The sequence below is a fragment of the Corvus moneduloides genome, chromosome 11 (assembly GCF_009650955.1).
Source record: "Corvus moneduloides isolate bCorMon1 chromosome 11, bCorMon1.pri, whole genome shotgun sequence".
Lineage (NCBI taxonomy): Eukaryota > Metazoa > Chordata > Aves > Passeriformes > Corvidae > Corvus > Corvus moneduloides.
The window spans coordinates 10119088-10142359 of record NC_045486.1 but is presented as its reverse complement, the minus strand read 5'-3'; the positions used below and the strand labels follow the sequence as shown (position 1 = coordinate 10142359).

Sequence of the window (23272 nt, the reverse complement as noted above, 5' to 3'; positions counted from 1 at the left end):
GAGCCAGGGCAGGGCGGCCGGGGCCCGGGGAGGGGGCGGCGGGGCGGGGGGCCCGGCCCGGCCCGGCCTCGGCCCCCCGCGGCCCCGCCATGGGCGTAGACTTCGACGTGAAGACCTTCTGCCACAACCTGCGGGCCACCAAGCCGCCCTACGAGTGCCCGGTGGGCACCTGCCGCAAGATCTACAAGAGCTACAGCGGGATCGAGTACCACCTGTACCACTATGACCACGACAACCCGCCCCCGCCCCAGCACACCCCCCTGCGCAAGCACAAGAAGAAGGGGCGCCAGGCCCGCGCCGCCAACAAGCAGTCGCCCAGCCCCTCCGAGACCTCCCAGTCGCCCGGCCGAGAGGTGATGACCTACGCCCAGGCCCAGCGCATGGTGGAGGTGGACCTGCATGGCCGCGTCCACCGCATCAGCATCTTCGATAATCTCGACGTGGTGTCCGAGGACGAGGATGTTCCCGAGGAGGTGCCCGAGAATGGAAGCAATAAGGAGAACACGGAGACGCAGAGCGTCCCGCCCAAATCTGGGAAGCACAAGAACAAGGAGAAGCGCAAGGATTCCAACCACCATCACCACAACGCCTCGGCCAGCACTACCCCGAAGCTGCCCGAGGTGGTGTACCGAGAGCTGGAGCAGGACACCCCTGACGCCCCGCCTCGTCCCACCTCGTACTACAGGTATTGTCCGTGCCAGGGTGCAACGAGACTCCTAGGCTCATGCCCTGGGTTTAGAGGCGGAATTTGCCGCACTTTGTTCAAGTGGCTTGCCCGTGGCTCCTGGAAATGGCCTCTGTCTGCCTCTCCCAGGAACAGAGCTGGCTGTTCCATAGCTTCAGGCTCCTGGGGCTCTGCCTGGTGTCACATCACAGTTCTGAGGGTTCTGTGCATCTACAGAGCTCTCAGTTGCTGCTTAGGTCATTGCCAGCAGTTTGACTGCTGTGCTCTTTCCTTGCTGGATCAGCACATAAAATTGAAACAAAACCCAAATGTGTCCTTTTGCCTCTCTTTCTGCTCTTTGGAGGTATGCCAGGATAGTTTCAGAGCCCTGCAGCACCAGTACCTGTAGGATCTGTCTGTGGGCGTAATTCTTAATGGTTATCCTACACTACTCTCTGAGAGATTTGGTGGGTGCAGTAGCCCCAATTAATACCTCAGGCAGGAATTAACAGAGCCCCCCTGGTTAATTAACCAGAATTAATGAAACATGGTGCCTTCATGCATGGTTGTCTTGGTTGTGAGGCTGCTGCCTCCAGAGCACTGGCACTTGCTGGCTGGCACATGCAGGCCCCTTCCTTGCACTGAAGAGTCTCCTTGCTCCTTAGACCAGTGTTGTTTTGTCTCCAAGCTGCTGCTGTGCCACTGTGCTAGTTAGGGTGCAGCAGCACCTCCCACTTCTGCACATTCCTGCCTTGTCCCTGTTTCTTTATTTTGACTTACTGCTGGAAATGCTGGAGCATTTGAACATTCCCTCAGCCACAGATCCTGGAGTTGAGGCTCAGCAGCTCCAACCATGTCAAACATGCCCTTACTTTCCCATGCTGTCCTTCCAGGTACATCGAGAAGTCAGCAGAGGAGCTGGATGAGGAGGTGGAGTACGACATGGATGAGGAGGATTACATCTGGCTGGACATCATGAATGAGAGGCGGAAGAACGAAGGCGTGAGCCCTATTCCCCAGGAGATCTTTGAGTACCTGATGGACCGGCTAGAGAAGGAGTCCTACTTTGAGAGCCACAACAAGGGGGACCCAAACGCCTTGGTGGATGAGGATGCCGTCTGCTGCATCTGCAACGATGGGGAGTGTCAGAACAGCAACGTCATCCTCTTCTGCGACATGTGCAACCTGGCTGTGCACCAGGAGTGCTATGGGGTGCCCTACATCCCTGAGGGACAGTGGCTCTGCAGACGGTGCCTGCAGTCACCCTCGCGCGCTGTGGACTGTGCCCTCTGTCCAAACAAGGGGGGGGCCTTCAAGCAGACGGACGATGGGCGCTGGGCACACGTGGTCTGTGCCCTCTGGATCCCGGAGGTGTGCTTTGCCAACACCGTCTTCCTAGAACCCATCGACAGCATCGAGCACATCCCGCCCGCACGCTGGAAGCTGACCTGTTACATTTGCAAGCAGCGCGGCTCTGGGGCTTGCATCCAGTGTCACAAAGCCAACTGCTACACCGCCTTCCATGTCACCTGTGCCCAGCAGGCCGGGCTGTACATGAAGATGGAGCCCGTCCGGGAGACGGGTGCCAATGGTACCTCCTTCAGTGTGCGCAAAACTGCCTACTGCGACATCCACACACCGCCAGGTTCCGTGCGCAGGCTTCCCGCCCTCTCCCACAGTGAGGGAGAAGAGGAGGATGAGGAGGAAGAGGAGGAGGGGAAGGGCTGGAGTTCTGAGAAAGTCAAAAAAGCAAAGGCCAAGTCTAGGATCAAGATGAAGAAGGCACGGAAGATCCTGGCAGAGAAACGAGCTGCAGCGCCTGTGGTTTCCGTGCCCTGCATCCCTCCCCACAGGTACGACCTGCCACCCTCCCTGGACTGGGGAGAAATTTCTCCTTTCCTCCATGCTTTGTGTCCTGCTTTCCATGTGGGCATTATCCTATTCCTCTCCGTTGCTTTTTGCACAGGTACTTCTCACTTTGTTGTCACAGAGGGCTATGGTGGTTTCCTCTGGGAGTCCTGCAAAGAGGCAGGGCCATGTGCTGCCCTTCAAAAGTTTCTGGGCCCTCAGCAGGGCAGGAAATAGCTGCTGTTAGTATAACAGTAGAAAATGAACTTGGCCGGATGCGTCAGGAAGCAGCTGGAGGTTCCCAGCACTACTTCCCTGTTGTGCTGACCTCAGGCACTGGAGTAAATGAGGCGGGGAGGAGGGAATTGCTCTCCTTTCTGCCGAGGTCTGTTCTCTCCTGAGGCTGTGTCAGGCTAAAGACAGAAGTATGGGAGCGATTCAGGCCTGGCAAACGGGCTAATCCCGGGTTATTTTGGCTCTGGAGTAGAGAGGTCTGGGGTTGGGATCCCTGTGCTCTGCTGAGCAGAGCTCATCCATCCCAGCAGCCACGTACCCCTTGCTGGGCTTCCTCAGTGTTCTCTGCCAGGCGCAGCAGCAGCTGCTCCTTCTCGGTGCTGCCTGTTGGAGCGGGGCTGGGCGGCCACGGGAGCTGAAAGCTGTCTGTGAGGAGGGGTGGCTGGAGAGCACCAGGACTCCTGCCTGCCAAGGAACACGGCGATCCTAAGGCTGACTCCCCAGCATGAGGCCTCACAGGGGGTTGTGTTTCTGTCACATTCCAAACCTGTGGTTTCATGGGAAGATGCAAACACCCTTTAGTTACAGGTGCAACTGCTTTGTGCCTTGCTCTTGTTAGATTGTTGGGCTGGCATGCAAATCCCACAACAAGAGCACCTAAGAGCCTTGCCAGAATTTGTCAGTGTAGTTTATAAGTCTGGATGTCCTCAGCAGCGTGTAAAGGGCATAAGGGCATCCTAGGATGCTTTTGGATCTCATTGTCACTCTGCAGCAGATGACACCCAGTTGAAGCACAGGTTGGGCATGGAAGCATTTGCCTTTGTGGTGGTGAGCCACCAATCCTGAGCTGCTGAGCTCTCCTCCTTCCTGTGGCAGGAGCTGTGCTGGGGCTGTGACCATAGGACACTGTTAGGACCCTCAAGACTATCTCCTGTGCAGTTGGAAGGGAGCACATGGAAGCCACTACCCTCTGGGCAGCGTTCTGGTGACTTGGGGAGGCAGGTCTCTGCCACAAGGCTGCAGGCTTTTCGCCACAGTCTGTGTCCCAAACTTATGTTTTTGCTCACTCAGGGCTTGCTCCATAGCAAGAGCCTCTTTTCTTAATGTGTGGACGTGTTGGCAGGCAATTTGTAGGGTCTTGCTGCTGTCGTGCTCACAGCGAAACCCACACTGAGCTAGAAGCTGTTAACCTCTCCCCAGGCCTTCCTGTTGGGATTAATTATTCTTCAAGGGCTGTTGCCAGATTGCCACGTCTTCCTGTGGGAGCTGTGCTTGGCCAGTGATGGCACATGAAGCTGCTGTGCCCATCCTCTTCAGCTGAGACTGATGCAGGTTGGGTCATCCTCTGGGAAGAGCTGTCCCTGGGAGGTGGGGAGATGCTGAGGGTTTGTCCCTTTGGCTCTCTGCTAGCAGGGCATCTCTGTCCAACTCTACTGAGCAAGGCTAAACAGCCCCTCCAGACTATCTGTTGTTGTAGGAAGTAAGCAATCCCTTTTGTGATGTTTTGGGCTGTTTAGGATAGTCTTGGATGGGACCTCTGTTGTATTCATGCCTCCTGCTCCCTCCTCGTGCTTTGCCAGGGCTTGAGTTTCTCTGGTAACATTTGGCCAGACCCTCTGTCACAGCAAGTGGCCCTCAGCCCGGTAAATAATGGTTTTGGGGTAGTAGCACCTTAACACTCCTGGTCTCAGGGACCATGGGAGCTGTTAAAGGTCCAGCCCCCAGAGTGGCTGTCTTGCACCCCATCCTGCCCCAGGCTTTGCCCAAAAGTTGACAGGAAGTAGAAAGGACAAGTCTCTTATGGAGGGGCAAGGCTGCACATTTCCTGGCATCCTCTGTTGTGCTTACCCTTTGTGGCTTGGTGTTACAGAAAGTCCTGCCACGGAAAGGGTGCTCTCTGCCTGAGGAGCTTCTCAGCTCCTCTCGGGTGGCCTTGCTGCTACATGTCCCTAGCCAGGGCTTCTCCTACAGCAGCCAGACTTGTCTCATTGATGCACTCTGTGGTTCCTCTCCTTTCCTCAGGCTCAGTAAGATTACAAACCGTTTAACCATCCAGAGGAAGAGCCAGTTCATGCAGAGGCTGCACAGCTACTGGACTCTGAAGAGACAGTCCCGCAATGGTGTCCCCCTGCTCCGCCGCCTTCAGACACACTTGCAGTCACAGAGAAACTGCGACCAGGTAAGGTCTGCTTGTTGGGGGGCTGCAGGGAACCCTGGCTGTATGTGTGCTTCCTGTGCCTTTGGAGCTGTGGGCTTGGAGCCTTTGCTGCATGCGGATGCCTCCAGGTGCAAGATGGGGATCAGGGGTATGAGCTTTCAGATGAGGAAAGGGCAGCCCCAGCTGCTTTTGCTGCTTCACCTTCTCCTCTGCTCTCAGTGTTCAGAGAATTGCCAGGCAACAACGGCACTGGCAGGCTGCCATGCTGAAGGTAGTTCCTTTCTTGTGCCTGCATTTAGCCAGTGGTGGTGGCAAACCTGTCAGAAATGGCTTTAGTATGAGGCCACTGTGTCAGGAAGTGCTCAGAGAGATGGCTGGGCATCTCCAGAAACAGTCTGGAACAAACCAAGGCCTCGCTTCCAGTTTCTGATACTGCTCCAGGAGTGCTCCCTCCGGGTGCTGCTTCCAGCCCACAGTCTGCCTCAGCCCACAGTCAGCACTTCACAGATGTGAAGTCTGGTGCCAGAGAGGAAGATTTTTCTTCTGGTTCCCCATCTGAGCTCTAAATCTTTCTTTCTGAGCCCTTTGATGACTGTGACTGGGCAGGGGTTTCTCCTGCCTTTGTCTACTCTTACTTATTTTTGCTGGAGAAGAGTTGAGACTGTTTCTGCTCAGTTTTGGCTATGGTAGGATAAAAGGTTTAATTTTTTTGGTGCTCCAGAAATGAAAGCAACCAGAGCTGGGATTCCCTTTTTGCCCTGTTGCACTTTGTCAGAGCTGTGAGCAGCAGCACCGACCTCTTGGGCAGCTACAGGCAGTCGGTCATGTTAGGAGGAGTATTTCCAGAGGCTCAGGATGTCCACCTCCTGACATCCTAAGGGCTTGGTGACCAAGGGGCAGGTATTTAGCTCTCACCAGAGGTCAGATTGGTCTTGAATCACCTGCCTAGGTTACAAGAAAAGAGCTGTGACCTTTGCTGGACCAGCTGGTCAGGCATGCTGGTTCCCTTTGCCAGGGAAGAGCCCCAGCACACAGTCAGGAAGGCAGAGATGGGAGCACATCTTCTGTCAGCTCATGGCCTCTGATGTTCCCACAGAGAGACACTGAGGATAAGAACTGGGCCCTGAAGGAACAGCTGAAGTCATGGCAGCGCCTGCGCCATGACCTCGAGCGTGCGCGCTTGCTGGTGGAGCTGATACGCAAGCGGGAGAAGCTCAAGAGAGAGACGGTAACGATTGCCCCTCCTTGGGGAGCCGCTGGGGTGGGCATCAGCAGGGGCTCCATAGAGTGCTGTAGGTGTGTCGGGTCCCCTTGTGCTGCGCCCTGCTCCAATGGCTCTGAGCAAAGATGGCTGCTCCGTGAGGCGCAGGTGGGACGCAGAGGTGCTGGAGCTGGTGTTACACCTCTGCTCCCCAGAAACGGGGGTGAGGGGCAGTCACTGCCCCTGCAAGGAGAGGAGAGGGGTTGCTGTCCTGCAGGGCTGCTGCTCCCTGGGGACAGTCCCCACTGCCTGGCTGGGGCCAGGGGCTCAGCCCCCGCTCTGTTCCTTTGTTTCAGATCAAAGTGCAGCAGGTGGCACTGGAAATGCAGCTGACCCCCTTCCTCATCCTCCTCCGAAAGACGCTTGAGCAGCTGCAGGAGAAAGACACGGGCAACATCTTCAGTGAGCCGGTCCCTCTGTCTGAGGTAACAGAAATCTACGAAGTAAGAACCCCCTCCCCCAGATTTCTACTTCACTCGAACTTGTCCCTTGCTCCTGCCAAGGGCTGCCCAGGGTGTGCTCTGGTCCAGAAGATCCCTGAGCAGCTGTTGCTGTCTCACACATCCCAGCATCACTCACTCACTTGAGGGGGGTGGGCAGCAATGCCCCTCCTGGATAAGCCGAATGCAGAACAGCTGAGCTGGTGACAGCTGGGAGCACAGCACTTGGCCCTTCCTTTGCATGTGTTACTTGTGACATCCCAGGGTCTGTGAGCAGTTGGGGATTCCCACTGGGAAAGGCAAAGTGCCAGCCCTTAGCAGTTGGCATGCTCTTACCCGTCTTCTTCTGAAGGCCTCTGCTAGGTGACTGACTGAGCAGGGACACAGGGATGTCAGACTGCCACTGCTGCAGGTAGGAGAGAGAATTCCTGAGACTGTCATGGAGTCCCTGCCTGGGAATATGGGCAAAGTCCACATGGTCTCTGCAAGGTTCTGGCAGCAGGTCAGCATGGAGGCATCTTAGCAGATGGGGAGGAAGGCTGCACCATCTCACCTGCAGCCAGTGCTGCCACCTGGATGGCTCTGTTTTACCTTTCTGCACTCACCCTCACCCCTGGGGCTGCACTTGCAGCTCCCTCTCCAGGGAATAACCTGTAGCATACTGGATCCCAGCTGCCTGCAGGCAGAAGTTGAGGATAGGATGCTGGCGTGTGTGCTGGAGCTGTAAAATGCTTCGGAGCGCGTATCCGCTCTAGCAGGTTGAGCACAGCACATGGGCTTCCTAGTCCGGAGGCGTTGCTGTTCCTCAAGCTGCAAAAGCAGACGGCATTCCCCGATGTGCATTTGGGCAGAGCACAGGGAGCGATACCTGATTCCTCTAACAACTGTTTTCTTGGAGCAGGTACTGCTAACTGTGGCTCCTGGGCTCTTAGCTCTGGCTCTTTCCTCATGCAGGTCCCAGACTACCTGGATCACATCAAGAAGCCGATGGATTTTCAGACAATGAAACAAAATCTGGAAGCCTATCGCTATCTGAATTTTGATGACTTTGAGGAGGATTTCAACCTGATTATTAACAACTGTTTGAAATACAATGCCAAAGACACAATCTTCTACCGGGCAGCCATCCGTCTGCGGGAGCAGGGAGGTGCCGTGCTCCGGCAGGCTCGCCGGCAGGCAGAGAAGATGGGCATTGACTTTGAGACAGGCATGCACTTCCCCCACTGTGTAACAGTGGAAGAGGCTCAGATCCAAGACATTGATGATGGTGGGTACTCGTTCCCTGTCCTGGGGTACGAGGGCTACTCAGAGGTAAAGTCTGGGCAGAGTCAAGGCACCCAAGAGTCTGACCTGCCTCCTCTGGGAGGTTAAGTCTAATGCTGGGCTGTGTGTCCCCACTCCCTGGAGAGCTGCTGATTTTGTTAGCCAGGTACCTATCAGCCCCATTAGGTTGGTTCTAGGCAGTGATTTGTCTGTGTGTCCTTTCTTTCCTGTTGTGTCCTTGTTCCAGACAATGTGAATGCTGGTATTCTCCACACTGCTGATCAGCCTGCTTTCCCCAGTGGTCCCAACTGGCTGACTTCCCACAGGGGTCCTTCTCTTGGTCTTTTAGGATAACTTCCCTAAAGGGTTCACAGGTGTTTGATGCCATGTCAGCTCCTTCTTCCCTGCAGGGAACCTGGAGTGCCTCGTGCCCTTTCAGGTAGAGGAGCTCCAATGAGTTCCTGATTTCTTTCATGCATCTGCTCCTCTTTGTTTCCCCAGAAGATATGCGGCTGCTGCTCTCGGAGAATCAGAAGCATCTGCCCTTGGAGGAGCAGCTAAAGATCCTGCTGGAGCGGCTGGATGAGGTCAACGCTGGCAAGCAGAGCATAGGACGGTCCCGCCGGGCCAAGATGATCAAGAAGGAGATCACAGTCCTACGGCGGAAGCTCGCACACCCACGGGACCTGGGCCGGGATGGGCTGGAGCGGCACAGCTCCTCTGCCAGGGGAGTCCTGCAGTCCCACAACCCCTGTGAGAAGGACCTGCAGACGGACAGTGCTGCGGAGGAGAGCAGCAGCCAGGAGACTGGCAAAGGTAATGCTGTCTCCAGAACTGCCAGTCTGGGGAGCCATGGAGAGCTGCCTCTGGACAGGACTGGCTGGGGAGAGGCTGCCCTGACAGGTGCCTCCTGAGGCAGAAGGACTGTGTGGGCAGCTCTCCACACACACCTCGCTCTTCACGCCTCCATAGGAACGGGGCAGGTGGCCTCTTGTGGGACAGTCCCTTATTGTGCGTTCCCCTGCGGGGCTCCTCACTTCCTGTAGTGCCTCCGATAGGGGCAGATGCAGAGTATGATATCTGTGCTTCCCCAGGCTCCCTCCCAGCATGCTCACTGGATAGTTTGTGTAGTGAGCTGTCCCAGCCAAGCAGGGGGGATTGGATGAAGGAGGCCATGTCCTGTGTCTGGAACAGCCACAGCCTGGTGTGTGTTTGGACCTGGGGAGGGTTGGTAGGTCACTGGTGTTCACAGCTGCGGTCAGCACTCACCTGGTGAACTCAATCTCCTTGTCAGTCGAGGAACTAGATGTTGTTCCAGAGACTGACAGTTCCAGCTGTGTGACGTGGGGCATGAGGTGGATTGTTTCCTCCTGCCAGGCCCTGCCAGCTCGGCCATGTTACCTGGTTTTTAGTGGCATCATGGAGCAGGCTGCCTTTGGTTTTCCTTCCTGCCTGAGGGCATGGGAGGGAGTTGCAACAGCACTGACTGCTGAGCTCCAAACGTTTTCCCAGGGCTGAGAGTCAAACAGGCCATCTGCCAGCTCCCTGGATGGAGATGCTGAGCTGGGCTCTTGTGAGGAGCACAGCAAAAGCTTCAGGCAGAGCTGCTATGAGTTACTGGGGGTTTACCACCCCTGCATCCCAGTTCTGTCCCCTAATCACTGGGAAAAGCAGGTTCTTCTGCAGTCAGGGATGATCATCTGAAATAATGTTCCCAAGAAATGAAGCTGTTTCTTGACACTACTGCCATGCAGTCCCTGCCATCAGGGCTGCAGCTGACACCTCCTTTCTCTTCCAGGTCTAGGTCCCAATTCTTCTTCTACCCCAGCACATGAAGTTGGCAGGAGGACCTCTGTTCTCTTCTCCAAGAAGAACCCTAAAACTGCAGGCCCTCCAAAACGTCCAGGACGCCCCCCAAAGAATCGAGACAGCCAGATCACTCCTGGGCATGGGAACAGCCCCATTGGGCCCCCCCAACTGCCAATAATGGGGTCCTCCCAGCGGCAGAGGAAGAGAGGGCGAAGCCCACGCCCCAGCTCCAGCTCGGACAGTGACAGTGACAAGTCCACAGAGGACACCACCATGGGTGGGTGCAGCTGAGCAGCTGTGGCCCCACTGGCAGCGTGTGGCAGGCTCTGGTACAGTGGTAATGCTCTTTGTTGGGGTGTTTTTCAGACCTGCCAGCCAACGGTTTCAGCAGTGGGAACCAGCCCGTGAAGAAGAGCTTCCTGGTGTACCGCAACGACTGCAATCTTCCCCGGAGCAGCTCCGACTCGGAGTCCAGCAGCAGCAGCAGCAGCAGTGCTGCCTCAGACCGCACCAGGTACTGTCCCTGGCCCAGCTCTGCTGACAACGGTGCTGCCCAGGCTGGTAGTGGGCAGCTCTCAGCCTTGAGTTGCTGGACGAGGTCTCTGGTGGTCCCTGTCTTGTTCATCCTCCTGCAGCCGGGCTGCTAATCTCTAGAAATGTGTGGGGTTTGTGCCTTTTTTAATGTAAAACCTAAAGGTATGAGCGTGTGGCAAAGAGCTAATAGGAAGCATAAACTGGGGAATCCCCTCTTTGCACAGCAGCTGCTCTGTCATTGGTCCTTCCAGCAGCCAGCACTAGCAGGTTCCTGCCTATGCCTCTAATTTGGATCAGGGCACATCTTCTGGTCCTCCCAGGTGAAACTGGGTGAGGGTCTGGCTTGCACCCTGGCAATAGCACCATCCCACCTTTCTGCCTGGTACCCCTGCCAAGTCCTTCCCAGTGCTGAGGCCAGCAGTTGGAGACCACAAGCCCTGGTGTCCCACCAGCCTGGCCCTCTGGAAAGCAGTTTCTGGAAGCTTAACATGACTCCTGCTGATGGCTCTGCTCCCTGTCTCTGCAGCACAACGCCCTCCAAGCAGGGCAGAGGGAAACCCTCCTTTTCCCGAGTGAACTTCCCAGAGGACAGCAGTGAGGACACATCAGGGACAGAGAATGAGTCCTACTCCGTGGGCACGGGACGAGGTGTGGGGCACGGGAGTAAGTACTATGGCTGTGCAGCCTTGTGCCTGTCTGGCACCATCACCTGGGGGGGACACAGCTGACTCCCCTCTCCTCCTGTACAGTGGTGCGTAAGGGTATGGGGCGTGGCGCGGGGTGGCTGTCTGAGGATGAGGATTCCTCCCTGGATGCCCTGGACCTGGTGTGGGCCAAGTGCCGGGGTTACCCCTCCTACCCAGCGTTGGTGAGTACTGCCCATCATCGGGGCCTCTGAAATCCATGTCCCCTCCCTGGAGACTGGCTCTTGGGGTCCCTGTTCTCCTCTCAGCCCTCCCCTGCTCTTTTGGCAGATCATTGACCCCAAGATGCCGCGGGAAGGCATGTTCCACCATGGCGTCCCCATCCCCGTGCCCCCCTTGGAGGTGCTGAAGCTGGGGGAGCAGATGACTCAGGAAGCACGCGAGCACCTCTACCTTGTCCTGTTCTTCGACAACAAGCGCACTTGGTAAGGCCAGGTTGCCGAGGGCTTTGGGGGGGGGGTCCCTGGAGACGATTGTAACCCTCAAATGAGGTGGCCCCCTGCTCTCTGCAGGCAGTGGTTGCCCCGGACAAAGCTGGTGCCTCTGGGGGTGAACCAGGACCTGGACAAAGAGAAGATGCTGGAGGGCCGCAAGTCCAACATCCGGAAGTCGGTGCAGATCGCCTACCACCGCGCCATGCAGCACCGCAACAAGGTGCAGGGCGAGCAGAGCAGCGACTCCAGTGAGAGCGACTGAGCCTGTGCCCGCCAGCCGCTCCCCTGCCGAATCTCAGGGCAAACGGGGCTCGGTGACCCCCCACCCCGTGCAGCTGGCCTGCACCCACGGGGGGCCAGGGGACCGGGAGGGGTGGGGCCGGTCCCCCGTGCCCCCCCCACTCTCCCATTCCCGGTGCCCGCTCCCCCCCCCCAGCCTGCCGCTCCCCGGGATGCTGTTCTGGCCGCCGCCGTGCCCCAGGGCGGCCCCCCGCGCCCCGCACTCCCGTGCTGCCCCCCCCCCCGGGCCCAGCCCCTGGCCGGCCCCGCGCTCGGACGTTGTTTGTATTTATTTTGAAGGAAGAAAAATCTATTGATTCTTAGAAAATAAACCTCCGCTGCGGAGCCGCGGCCGCTGCGGGCGGGGAGGGAGCGGGAGCGGGGCGGACACGCGTGGCGGCGCTGGCCGCGCTTCCGGCTGCGAGCGGAAGCTGGGGTGGGGAGCGGCGGGGCCGGGGGCGGGGGCACGGGCTGGGGTGCTGTGGGGAGGTGTGGGGCTGGGCCGGGGCTGTGGGGCAGCCGGGGCATAGCACCGGGCGGTGCCCTGACTCCGCCGCCCTCGCGGGCAGGGGCGCGCAGTCGCTCCCCGACCCCCATGAAGCTGCGGGACGCCCCGTCCGCCTGCCCGTCCCTGTGGCGCTGCCTGCCGTGCCCACCGGCCGAGCTGCGCCTGGACCTGGTGCTCTCCTCGGGACAGAGCTTCCGGTGAGCCAGCCAGGGGTCTCGGGCATCCCCCGGCCCTGCCCGGCGCGTCCGAGCCGGCCGCGATCCCCCCGTGTGCGGCAGGTGGTGGGAGAGCAGCCCGGGGGCCTGGACGGGTGTGCTGGGGGGGCGCGTCTGGACACTGCGGCAGGACGGGGACCGGCTCTGGTATACGGTGTACGGCGAGGAGGATGAGCACGAGGAGGAGCAGCAGGGTGGGTGTCCCGCCAAAGCAGCGAAGCTGGACGCCGCAGAGACGGACCGGATCCTGCGCGACTACTTCCAGCTGGACGTGGGGCTGTCGGCCCTGTACCGTGCCTGGGGGGCGGCCGATCCCTTGTTCCGCAAGGTGGCCAATGACTTCCCAGGTGAGGCGGCCCCACGGAGGTACACGGGATGGCCGTAGCACCTGCCCGGCGTTTCCTCACTGCATCCTCCCTGTAGGGGTGCGGGTGCTGCGGCAGGACCCCGTCGAGTGCCTCTTCTCCTTCATCTGCACCTCCAACAACCACATTTCCCGCATCACTGCCATGATCGAGCGCCTCTGCCAGGCCTTCGGCCGCCGCCTCTGCTGCCTCGATTCCCGACCCTTCCACGCCTTCCCATCCCTCTCGGCACTCACAGGTCCACCACCACCCCGTTGCTGCTGCTGTCATCTTGCCATGGCCTCGCCTGCGTGCACTCACGTCCCTCTGCTGTGCCCCCGCAGGCGCTGATGCCGAGGCCCGGCTGCGGGCGCTGGGCTTTGGGTACCGGGCCAAGTTCGTCAGCGGGAGTGCACGGGCCATCGCCGAAGGGCTCGGCACCGAGGGGCTGTGCCAGCTCCGCACCGAGCCCTATGCCGAGGCCCGGAGGGTGCTGTGTGCCCTGCCTGGTGTAGGTGCCAAGGTGGGTGCCAGGATGAGGGTGGGACAGGGAGCAGAGACCAGCACTGGGGGCTGACTGGGTACTGCTGGTGGCAGGTGGCCGACTGTGTCTGCCTGTTGTCCCTGGACAAGGCGGAGGCGGTGCCGGTGGACACCCATGTCTGGCACATTGCGCAGCAGCGCTATGGCGTGGCACTGGGCGGCAAGAGCCTGACCCCCCGGGCCTACCAGGAGATCGGTGAGGGCAGGGCTGGACTCTGACATGGGACCCTCAGGGGTGGTGGATGGTGCCAGTGTCCCCCACACTGGTGTTCACCTCTCCCCGCAGGTGACTTCTTCCGGGGCCTGTGGGGCCCTCGTGCCGGCTGGGCACAGGCAGTGAGTACCCCCCCTTCCTGGCACCCTTGCCCCCCACCCCAGCCATGCCCACCCCATCATCTCTCCACACTCCAGGTCCTGTTCTGTGCCGATCTCCGCAAGGGCCAAAACCAGCCAGCAGCCAGCATCGGGCCTGGGAGAGCTGACGCTGGGAGAGCTATGGGGATGGGCCCCTCTAGGGACACTCCAGGAGGAACAGTGACTTGAGTGGGACATGGCACCTGCTGCCAGCCTGGGATAGAAGGGTGTGGGCAGCTGCCTGTTGCCTGCCCACTGTGTGCATGGGGGAAGCTGCTGCCCTGGGCAGTGAGGCTGGGTGGGTCAGGGCTGTGTCCAGCTCCCTCAGTGCAGAGCTGAGCCAAGCACCTTTGGCCTCTTGCCTTTATTACAAGCAATAAAATAGAAACATCCATTTGGAAAATTGTCCTTGAACATGCTGGGGTTGGGGGTGTGGGACAGTGCCAGGCCAGGTGTGGAGGGAGGGAGGGGGTGTGGGAAGGGGCCCAGGACACAGCCCCAAGCTGGGGGGCTCTGTGGGGTACTCGTGCCCCAATGCAGAACTCTGCTGTGAGGCTGCAGTGAGGGGTAGCCCCGCATACCCAGGGCAAGCCAAGCACGGTGCCTCCACACTGTCTCCCCTGGTCCTGCACTGCAGAGCCCCCCACCCCACACAGGGCCCGTGGCGGGCTGGACCCCCCTGGGCCCCCTTGGATGCAGCTACATGGGGCCATGCTCAGTCTGGTGGGAGATGCTGAGCTCTGCCTGTGGGTGGGCGCCCACACTCTGACCCTGCAGGGAGGAGCAGGGTGAGATCCTGGTGGCAGCCCCGAGGGGTGTGGGATGGGGATAGGGGGCTCAGAGCTCACCATTGCTGGTCCCCCTGACCAGCTGCTCTCCAGGGCTGGTGGGAGTCATCTGCCCAGGGACGTCCTGGCTGTTTCCCAGCTGCAGCTTTCTCATGTGTCTCACCACCGCTGTGGCGTTGAAAGCTTGCTACCAACCCCACAGTGTCTGTCAGGGGTGCCTGAGGGGCTGCTGCACCCCCTAACACCCGCCAGCACCCCACACTCACCTTCCACTTGCTCTTTGCGAAGTTCTTCTTGATCTGTTCACTCACTGACTGGTGGATATTCTTGTCCAGGGCTGTGTCCCCGGCAATCCTGGAGCAAGACAGGGGTCAGCAGGGGCCTTCCTACCCCATGACTGCTGTGGGCTGAGCTGGAGACAGGGACAGACAGTGAAAGGTCTCCCCCTTACCAGGGATGCTGCAGGGCTTGCTCACAGGTGAAGCGCTTGCCAGGGTCCTTCTCCATTAGGTGCTGGATAAAGTCCTTGGCTGGGACAGAGCATGGAGCAGCTCTGAGTGCCTGTGTCCACCATTCCTCCGGGTACTGTGAAGCTGTGCCAGGCTCACAGGCCCCACTGCCCTGGTGGTTCCAGCTCACCTGAGTCTGAGATATCATCCCAGTAGGGTGAGTCGAACTCGTACTCAGCCCGCAGGATCTGCTCAAAGAGCTTGGCATCGTTCTCATCATAGAAAGGGGGGTAGCCGCAGAGCCTAGGGGGCAGTGGGGAGGGGGCTGCTGGTCCTATGCAGCCCCAAGGTGCCAGGCCCCCAGGAGGGGAAGAGAGTGGGAGGGGGGATACATACAGGATGTAGGCGATGACTCCAATGGACCAGCAATCCACTGCTTTGCTGTAGGGCTTCTGTGCCAGCACCTCAGGGGCTGGGGGGGATGGCAGCGGTGAGGGGGGACCCCAACCTGTGGGGGGACCCCAACCCCACACCTAGGATGGTGGCAGCCCATGGCAGGCACTCACCCACATAGCCAGGGGTGCCACAGGCTGTAGACATGACACTGCCACAGCCCTCGATCTTCGACAGCCCAAAGTCACTGATCATGATCTTGGAGTCCTCATCCATGCTGTAATAGAGCAGGTTCTCGGGCTGCGAGGAGAGGAGGGTACAGGGAGGGGTGACTGGGGTCTCCTCCTGCCGCCACCACCATGTGCTGTGTGTGTCCCCCCTCAACTTCTCACCTTCAGGTCACGGTGGACGATACCCATGTCATGCAGGTATTTGACAGCATCGAGGATCTGCCGGATCAGGGTGCTGGCATCCCGCTCGGTGTAGAAGCCCTTCTCCACAATGCGATCAAAGAGTTCCCCCCCGGAGACCCTGCGGGGATGGGCAGCACCCGTCAGCATGCCCCCCCCCAGCCCCTCTGGAGCCCCCCAATGTCACTCACAGCTGCATGATGAGGTAGAGGTGGGTGCCACTCTCGTAGATGTCATCCAAGGCCACGATATTGGGGTGCTTGATTCTGCAGGGGGAGGCACAGGGGGGTGAGAGGGCACCCAACTGCCCCCACCTCAGCCCCCATGGGACAGGGAGCAGCCAGGCTCTGCACCGCAGGTCATCACACACCACTGGCTATTTTGGGCACTGGCAATAACATGCGGCAATGAGTGCTGGCAGTGGGGGGCTGTGCCAGATGTGGGGGGGCACAGAGTGGGACCCCCACCCTGGTGCTGGGACAGCCCCTACTTGTGGAGGACGGCAATCTCATTCTCAATGCTGGTCTCCTTTCCCTCCAGTGCCTTCTTGGCAATGCACTTGATGGCCACGAGCTTCCGCGTCGCCTTCTCCTCTGCCAGGACCACCTCGGAGAAGGCCCCCCTGGGGGGGGTGAGGGATGAGCAGGGCAAGGGGGCTACCAGCTGGAGCTGCCAATGCCACCCTGCCATGATTGTCATGGCGACAGGCAGAAAGTCCAGCTATTTATAGGAGAAAAGCAAGCAGGAGCAGCCCGCTGGGATGGCCGAACATGGACCCTGCCAGCAATAGGATGCCTGGCACCCTCCGCCCTCCCTGTGTGGCTGCACCATCCCCATATCAGGCAGGATAAGGCTGTGGTGTTGCTGAGGTCGAGCTATGCTGGGGCTGAGCCCCCGTGTGGGCTGTGGCAGCCCTGTGCTGTGCCATGCTGTAGCACCCAGGGCCACCCAGGAGCCAGCCAGAGCTGTTGGCAGTGCCCAGGTGGGGAAATGACAGGAGTGACAGGCAGCGTGTTTGCGCTGCGCTGGGCCCTAAGCCTCAACATAATTAACCTGCTAATCTAGCCTAAGAGCCTTACGGTGCCGTGGGCACCGCTGGGAACCCCTCTGCCAGCCAGAGGACCACCCCCAGGCACCCTCAAGCACGGCACCGGGAACCAGCCAGCACCAGAGGGAGGTGGCACCTGTGCCCCACAGCATGTCCCCTCATATGCCAGTCCCACCCTGGGCCAGGATTTGAGCTAGTTCCATACGGCAGGGTGGGCAAAGCCTGAGGGGCCAGACCCATCACCACGAGTGGGTTGTCACTGGTGTGCCACCCCAGTCTGCAACTCACGTGCCCAGGACATCTCGGAAATCATAGATCCTCTGAATATCCTCGGTCCTCTTCTTCCAGCTGAGCCCATCCTGCCCCAGCGGCATGGTGCCCTATGGGGCCACCCACTCCCACCTGTGACACAAGTGGGGACAGCTTGCCAGCGTGCTGGGATGGCATGGGGACACACGGGATGACAGGGTGCTATGGGGAGGTAGTTGTCATCCTGGGGTGATGGGAACAAGCTGTGTCGACGCAGGAGTTTTGGCGTAGGTTGCCCCACTGGGGAAACATGCTGGGACCCTCCCGATGCCCGCCCATGGGGCGGGTGCGGGGCGGGCAGGCAGCGGGAGGGCCCCAGACACACGCGTGGGTGCACGGGGGAATCCCCACCGCCATTCCCCACGCCCGCCAGCTGGCACAGCCGCGCCGGGAGGGACACGCGTGGGAGCAGAGCTGCGTGGCGCGGGTGATGCGCGGCTCCGCCGCTGCTACTCGGTGTCACGCGTGGGCACGGTCTCCGCGCGTGGGCACGCCGCCCCCGCCCCGCCCCGCCCTTACCGACGGCCCCGGCCCCGGGCCCAGCGGCGGAGCAGCGGCGACTCCTCCCGGCGCGGCGCCGCCGGACAGCGCTGACGTCACGGCGGGGGGCGGGCAGCGCGCGGCGCCGCCAATGGGAGGGGGCGGCTCGGCCGCGGTGGGAAGGAGGGGGACACGCGTGACCGCGGGCGCGCGTGGACACGCGGGAAAGGCGCGGAGAGGGCGACACGCGCGGCGCAGCCACACCCACACGCTCCCCCCGCGCGCCTGTTGCGGGGATGCGAGGGCGTTCCTTGGGTAGATGCCGGACAGACCGAGCCCCGCCACTCTTCGCCCTCCTCCCCAGACTGAGCCCAGCACCAGCAGGACCCACCCCCACAGCCGGGCAGGGCCGTCCCCATGATGTCCCCACACCATCACCTCCACACGGCTACCTTTATTGCCCGTGCTCGCGGCAATAGAAACCACCGGTACATGGAGAGCTCGGCCACGCACCCACCGGGCCTCCCACCCCTCCAGCCCGTTCTCCTCCCCACTCCCCCCAGTCCACCCGTGGGGTCTGGGATCTCCCTCTGCCCCACATCACAGAGAGGGACAGGGGACCGTGGGAACTGCACCGCCACAGCCACCACATCTGGCCCCTGCAGTGACCTGGCTGATGTCACCCGAGTAACGGGGAGTGCGGGGGAGACATGGGAGTGGAAGCCACCAGCCGGGGTCGGGGTGTTCATGGGAGGGACCTCTGCAACTCCACGGGGTGCCCAGCTTGGGTCAGTGACAGCCCCGCACAGGGAGGGGACAGCAGCTGGGCTCCTTCATCTGAGTGGGGAGGCCGAGCAAACTCAGGGCATGGGGGAGGCTGTGCCAGTTCCGCCCAGTGGTGGCTGGGCTCAGGCAGGGCAGCCCCCTGCAGGTGAGGTCCACACCGAGTGGGGGGTCCTTGGTCCCCGCTACCCATCCAGCAGCTTGAGGATGCTCTCCCGCTCCTTCAAGGTCTTCCAGGCCTGGTCCTTCTCCTTTTTGGTGGGTGTGCGCTTCTTCTGCCGGGCAGCCATGATCTTGCGGAATGCGTCCATCACCTCGTTGTCAGCCATGCGGACACGCTGCCGCAGCTCCTGCCGGTGCAGCTCCTCCTTGGCCAGCCTGGGGGGCACAGGGGGGTGTGAGGCCCTGCTGGGCAGCCCCCTGCCTGCACCCGTCCCTGCCCGCTCGCTCTTACCGCAGCAGCTCGTGCTTCTTGGTGCGGTTGTGGGCGCTGAGCGCCTTCAGCTCTGCCTGCCTCTTGCGCAGCTCAGCCAACACCTCGTCCTCCGAGTCCTCGGCCGGACGGTCCTCTGACTCCAGCAGGCCCTGGGCCACCAACTCCTCCTTGATCCGCCCCTCCAGTGACTTGGTGTGGGGGACACTGCCAGGGTGGAGAGTGGCTGCTGCCCACCACACGCCCTTTGCTCCCTGTGACTCACAGTGGCAGGGAGCCAGCAGCGTGCTCGGTGCACCCACGGGCAGTGCTGAGCTCCGGGCTCGCCTGAGCTGCTCACCTGAAGGGCTTGTTCTGGCTGCGGGGAGATGTGCCAGCACCGTCAGCTCCTGAGTCCTTGCCAGTGATCTCAGGGATCGGGGAGTCCTCAACAGGGGATATGATGTTCTCCTAGCAAAGGAGCACAAGGGAAGGGTTACAGTGCTGGGTCTTGGCAGCAATGGCCCACAGTGCCAGGCCATCATGGCATGGCCCCATCGGAGCCCCTCACCTCCACAAGGGCCTGCAGGAGACGCTGTGTCAGGGGACCAAAGGGACACCCGTCCTCTGGCTGCTCGTGCTGGGCTTCTGACTTCTTCAGGAGGGCATCAACGTCTGGGAGGAAAAAAGCAACCCCAAAGGCACAGAGGTGAGCAGTGGGGCAGGGCAGTCTCAGACTTTCCTGGGCCTGGCTCCACTGGGCACAAGCACTCCCAGCCCCTCTGGGCAAAGGCAGGGGTGGGATGGGGGCACCTTTAGTGTCCAGCTCAGTCAGCGGCCCCAGGACACCCTTCTTCTTGTCGGCAGCAGCTGCTGCCCGGGCTCCATCCTTCTGCTCCTCCAGCAGGTCCTCTTGTGCCCAGCGCTGGGAGTAATGCTTCCCCAGCGGTGGAATCTGCAAGAGCAAGGCTCAGCACAGTTCCTGGAGCCTCTGCCTTGCCTTCCACCTCCCCAGTGCCATGGCAACATCCCAGGCATGAATGCTCATTGTGAAGTGCCAGAGAGGATAGGGAGAGAGGGCAGAGGAAGGGGCTCAAGAGCTTTTCACCTTGTAATGTTCAGCCTCATCCTCTGGTGGCTTGAGCAGCTCCTCCAGGACTCTGACCTCCTCATTGGTGAGATCGGCACAGTACGGCTCCACCGATGCCCAGAACCTGTGAAGACAGATGAACTGTGAGGGGGAGCTGCAGGGGAGCACGTGGAAGGTGACACATGTCCCCTTTCCCCCTGTGGCACCTCTTCTCTCGGGCTAGAAGCAGCCCTTGTGCCAGGTGCTCCAAGGAAGGACAAAGATGATCCCAACGCCCCCCAACACCCACACACCTGTTCGGAGCATCATTTTTGGGGATGCGGGGCACATCAATGGGATCATCCTGGAACTCATATTCCTGGATCTTGGGCTGCAGGTTCTTGGACTTGGGCCTGCCAGGCCCAGGCCCAGTCCCATGGCCCCCTTTGCCCTCCAGCTTCTGCTTCTTTGGCTTCCCATGTTTGACAGATGTGCCCACATCGTGGTCCTTGCTCAGCTTCAGGAACCGCCGGTCGCCCTTCTTATCCTGCCAGTCCGTCAGGATCTGGAAGAGAGTGATGCCTCATAAGGTCCTGTGCCCAGTGCTGGGCAGGGGCAGGCCAGAGGCAGCCCCTTGGTAGGAAGGAGCCAGACAGAGAGCCTGTCCCTGACCCAACGTGGTCCTAGCACCTGCGTCTCGGCCTCCAGGACGCGGAGGCGGCGGCTGGCAGAAGACAGCAGCGTCTCCAGTTCCAGCTGCAGCGTGTCCAGCTCCTCGATGCCGATGCCATCGTCCTCCGAGCGGGCCAGCACGGCCGTGTACCGGGGGCACACCTTCACGTGGTCCACCGACTTGAAGTCATGGAACTGCAGCGGGCAGTCCTTCAGCTCGCTCATGGCGGTGGGGACCGGGCACCGAGTGGGCTCTGGGAGACCGACGGGCGCACGGGGGAGCCGGGGACAGGGGAATTCGGGAGGGAAGGGAGTGGAGTGGGGAGCTACGGAGGGTGGCGGGGCATCGGGGCTCTGTGGAACCCGGGGTGGGAGATCACCGGAGCGCTGAGGGAAACGTGGGGAGAATCACAGGGGCGCTGAGGGAACAAGGCGGGGGGGATCACCGGGGCGCCGAGGAACCCGGCGGGGGGATCACCGAGGGGAACCGGAGGGAGATCACCGGGGCGCTGCGGGGACCCGGGGGGGGATCACGGGTCGCTGCGGGGACGAGGCGGGGCCGGCCCCGGGGCGCAGCGGAGGCCGCGGGGCCGGGTCTGGGCCGGGCGCCCCTTCCGGCCCCGCGGGGGCCCCGCCTCCCCCTTCCCATTGGCCGCGCCGCGCCCCGCGCCGCCGCTCATTGGCCCAGCCCGCCCTCCATCTCCCTTCCCTAATATGGAAGCGCTGACAGGCGCCTACCAAGCGCAGCAGGCCGCGGGGGGAGCTGCGGGAACTCTCGCCGCCGCCACCCGGCTCCGTGCCGGGGGGGGGCCGGGCCGCAGGGCGGGAGCCTTCCGCCGCCCCCCCCCCGCCGCAGTGGGAGGTGCCGCGCATCCCGGAAGAGGTGATCAGCCACTTCCGCCTGCCGGGACCGGAGCGCTGCCGCCACCATGGTAGGGCGGGGGGCGCCCGGTGAGGGGCGGTGGCAGCGGGGAGGCTGGGGAGGGTCGGAACCGGGACCAGCGGAGTGGGCCGAGCTGGGGGGGCTGCGGGCTGCTGGTCGGGGGCTGGGGCAGGGGGCGAGGCCCGAGCCCCGGGCTCCGGTCGGGGGTCTGACGCCGCCGCCGTGTCCCCGCAGACTGCCACGCTGCGCCCGTACCTGAACGCGGTGCGCGCCACGCTGCAGGCCGCGCTGTGCCTGGAGAACTTCTCCTCGCAGGTGGTGGAGCGGCACAACAAACCCGAGGTGGAAGTCAGGTACGGGGGCGGGAGGGGACCAGGGGAACCCTGCGGAGTCCTGGCTGCCCGCCCTGGGGGCCGCTGGCCCGTTCCTGCCTTTCGCTGGGCACCCCGCTAGCCCTTAGGCACGGGGTCGGTGCCGGCAGGGAGCAGGGGACGTGCGGGGAGGAGGAAGGGGATGTAGCTTGGGACCGAGGGAGTGTCTGCCCCGAGGAGTAACATCTTCGGAAGGCGGGAGCATCCTGTAGCAAGGTCCCCACATCCCCGTGATCCCTGCGGCTCCCCTTCCCTGTTTCCCACCGGTAAATGCTTCCCTCTGAGTCACTCCTGCCCTCTCTCTGTCCACAGGAGCAGCAAAGAGCTGCTATTGCAGCCGGTGATCATCAGCAGGAACGAGAAGGAGAAGGTCCTCATTGAGGGCTCCATTAACTCTGTGCGCGTCAGCATCGCAGTGAAGCAGGTGAGGGGGGGTTTGGGCAGGGGCCTGGCAGCTCAGCCTGTGGGGAAGCCTCACTTCCCTTTTCTCTCTCCAGGCTGACGAGATTGAGAAGATCTTGTGCCACAAATTTATGCGCTTCATGATGATGAGGGCTGAGAACTTCTTTATCCTGCGCAGGAAGCCCGTGGAGGTGAGATGACAGGGAGGGGACAAAGCAACTCCTGACTCTGCTCCTGGCACTGGGAGGATGTCCAGTGTAGAACTGGGATGTGAGGTTGCATGGGCAGCGGTTTGGGTGCTAAACCCTAAGGTGTTTCTCTCTTGGGCAGGGCTATGACATCAGCTTCTTGATCACGAACTTCCACACGGAGCAGATGTACAAGCACAAGCTGGTGGACTTTGTCATCCATTTCATGGAGGAGATTGACAAGGAAATCAGTGAGATGAAGCTCTCTGTCAATGCCAGGGCTCGCATCGTGGCAGAGGAGTTCCTTAAGAATGTGAGACTCTGAAATGGGAGGAGGGGTCTCTGATTCTGGGAGTGGGGTGTTGGGCTCAAAGCCAGTGTGGCCCTTGTGCCCAGAGCCCCCCTGTCCCATTAGTGAGGACAGGGTGACATCCCACCCAATGAACCTCTTGGAGACAGGGAGGAGAAGATGCCAAAGGTCCTTGTATCCCCTTGCTCATGAAGTGCCACCTTTTAAGACCCCCAGAGCTTGCTCAGTGGCAGCAGCAGCCTTGGGGGATGAGACCCTTTTGGTGGGTGCCGAGATGGTCGTGCAGTGCATGGGGGAGGCAGCAGGAGAAGCTGAGCATGGATCCCTGTGAGCAGTGGCCACCCTCAGCCTCCGTTCTGGGTGCCAGGACAGTGGTGAGGGCTTTCAGAGCACTGCAAGCAGGGACTAACAGCCGTGTGTTTTCTCTCCAGTTTTAGGCCGTGGTGCAGGACCCCGTGGCTCCCCTGTGCTTGTGCCTGCTGGGCACTGTGCCTGTGCCTGCTCCCGTTCCTCGAGGACCACCGGGCGGGGCCGGGCCCTGCCTGCCCCTCTCTGGGCCGGGCGGGAGCAGCCCCCGCTTGCGGCAGCATGGCCCCGGCTGCTGCCCCTGTCTCGTCTTGTTTTTTAAATGGTCTTGTTTGCTGTATCCACTGCCTCAGTTTCCTCCCTCCTGCCACTCTTGGCCACACTGGGGAATGGGGGGAGGGGCACTG

General features: G+C 61.0%; 5 protein-coding genes across 10 annotated transcripts; 3 read left to right on the top strand and 2 right to left on the bottom strand.

Annotated features, from left to right (window-relative positions):
- Positions 1-30: 30 nt before the first annotated feature.
- Positions 31-11973, top strand: BRPF1 (bromodomain and PHD finger containing 1). 4 transcript variants are annotated; one of them, XM_032121248.1, is made up of 13 exons: positions 31-685; positions 1558-2517; positions 4769-4925; positions 6001-6132; positions 6462-6590; positions 7560-7872; positions 8370-8684; positions 9667-9954; positions 10044-10191; positions 10738-10859; positions 10961-11079; positions 11186-11340; positions 11407-11973. In XM_032121248.1, the coding sequence occupies exons 1-13, from the start codon at positions 90-92 to the stop codon at positions 11609-11611; spliced, it is 3639 nt and encodes a 1212-aa protein (XP_031977139.1). In that variant the 5' UTR covers positions 31-89; the 3' UTR covers positions 11612-11973. The 4 variants fall into 4 exon arrangements, with proteins under 4 accessions (XP_031977139.1, XP_031977141.1, XP_031977140.1 ...); XM_032121250.1 differs by having other exon boundaries at positions 32-685; positions 8373-8684; positions 10738-10874; positions 11428-11973; XM_032121249.1 differs by having other exon boundaries at positions 32-685; positions 10738-10874; positions 11428-11973.
- A 142-nt stretch (positions 11974-12115) lies between these two features.
- OGG1 (8-oxoguanine DNA glycosylase) lies at positions 12116-13995 on the top strand. The gene is given in 8 exon segments (XM_032121269.1): positions 12116-12333; positions 12415-12698; positions 12775-12954; positions 13040-13218; positions 13293-13434; positions 13525-13574; positions 13650-13677; positions 13680-13995. Coding segments are annotated over 8 exon segments (1014 nt in total). The 5' UTR covers positions 12116-12223; the 3' UTR covers positions 13721-13995.
- On the bottom strand, positions 13942-17613 carry CAMK1 (calcium/calmodulin dependent protein kinase I). 2 transcript variants are annotated; one of them, XM_032121266.1, is made up of 12 exons: positions 17509-17613; positions 16969-17082; positions 16123-16254; positions 15824-15898; positions 15615-15753; positions 15396-15522; positions 15226-15301; positions 15020-15132; positions 14832-14910; positions 14647-14734; positions 14441-14567; positions 13942-14363 (listed from the first exon to the last, which is right to left on the bottom strand). In XM_032121266.1, the coding sequence occupies exons 2-12, from the start codon at positions 17052-17054 to the stop codon at positions 14308-14310; spliced, it is 1098 nt and encodes a 365-aa protein (XP_031977157.1). In that variant the 5' UTR covers positions 17055-17082; positions 17509-17613; the 3' UTR covers positions 13942-14307. The 2 variants fall into 2 exon arrangements, with proteins under 2 accessions (XP_031977157.1, XP_031977158.1); XM_032121267.1 differs by lacking the exon at positions 16123-16254.
- A 290-nt stretch (positions 17614-17903) lies between these two features.
- TADA3 (transcriptional adaptor 3) lies at positions 17904-21012 on the bottom strand. Of its 2 annotated transcripts, XM_032121263.1 has the most exons (8): positions 20424-21010; positions 20048-20298; positions 19773-19878; positions 19478-19619; positions 19236-19339; positions 19026-19135; positions 18707-18892; positions 17904-18630 (listed from the first exon to the last, which is right to left on the bottom strand). In XM_032121263.1, the coding sequence occupies exons 1-8, from the start codon at positions 20628-20630 to the stop codon at positions 18438-18440; spliced, it is 1299 nt and encodes a 432-aa protein (XP_031977154.1). In that variant the 5' UTR covers positions 20631-21010; the 3' UTR covers positions 17904-18437. The 2 variants fall into 2 exon arrangements, with proteins under 2 accessions (XP_031977154.1, XP_031977153.1); XM_032121262.1 differs by having other exon boundaries at positions 19236-19619; positions 20424-21012.
- Positions 21013-21187: 175 nt separating this feature from the next.
- Positions 21188-23205, top strand: ARPC4 (actin related protein 2/3 complex subunit 4). The gene is made up of 6 exons (XM_032121273.1): positions 21188-21337; positions 21523-21641; positions 21972-22083; positions 22157-22252; positions 22392-22562; positions 22991-23205. The coding sequence occupies exons 1-6, from the start codon at positions 21335-21337 to the stop codon at positions 22994-22996; spliced, it is 507 nt and encodes a 168-aa protein (XP_031977164.1). The 5' UTR covers positions 21188-21334; the 3' UTR covers positions 22997-23205.
- Positions 23206-23272: the final 67 nt, after the last annotated feature.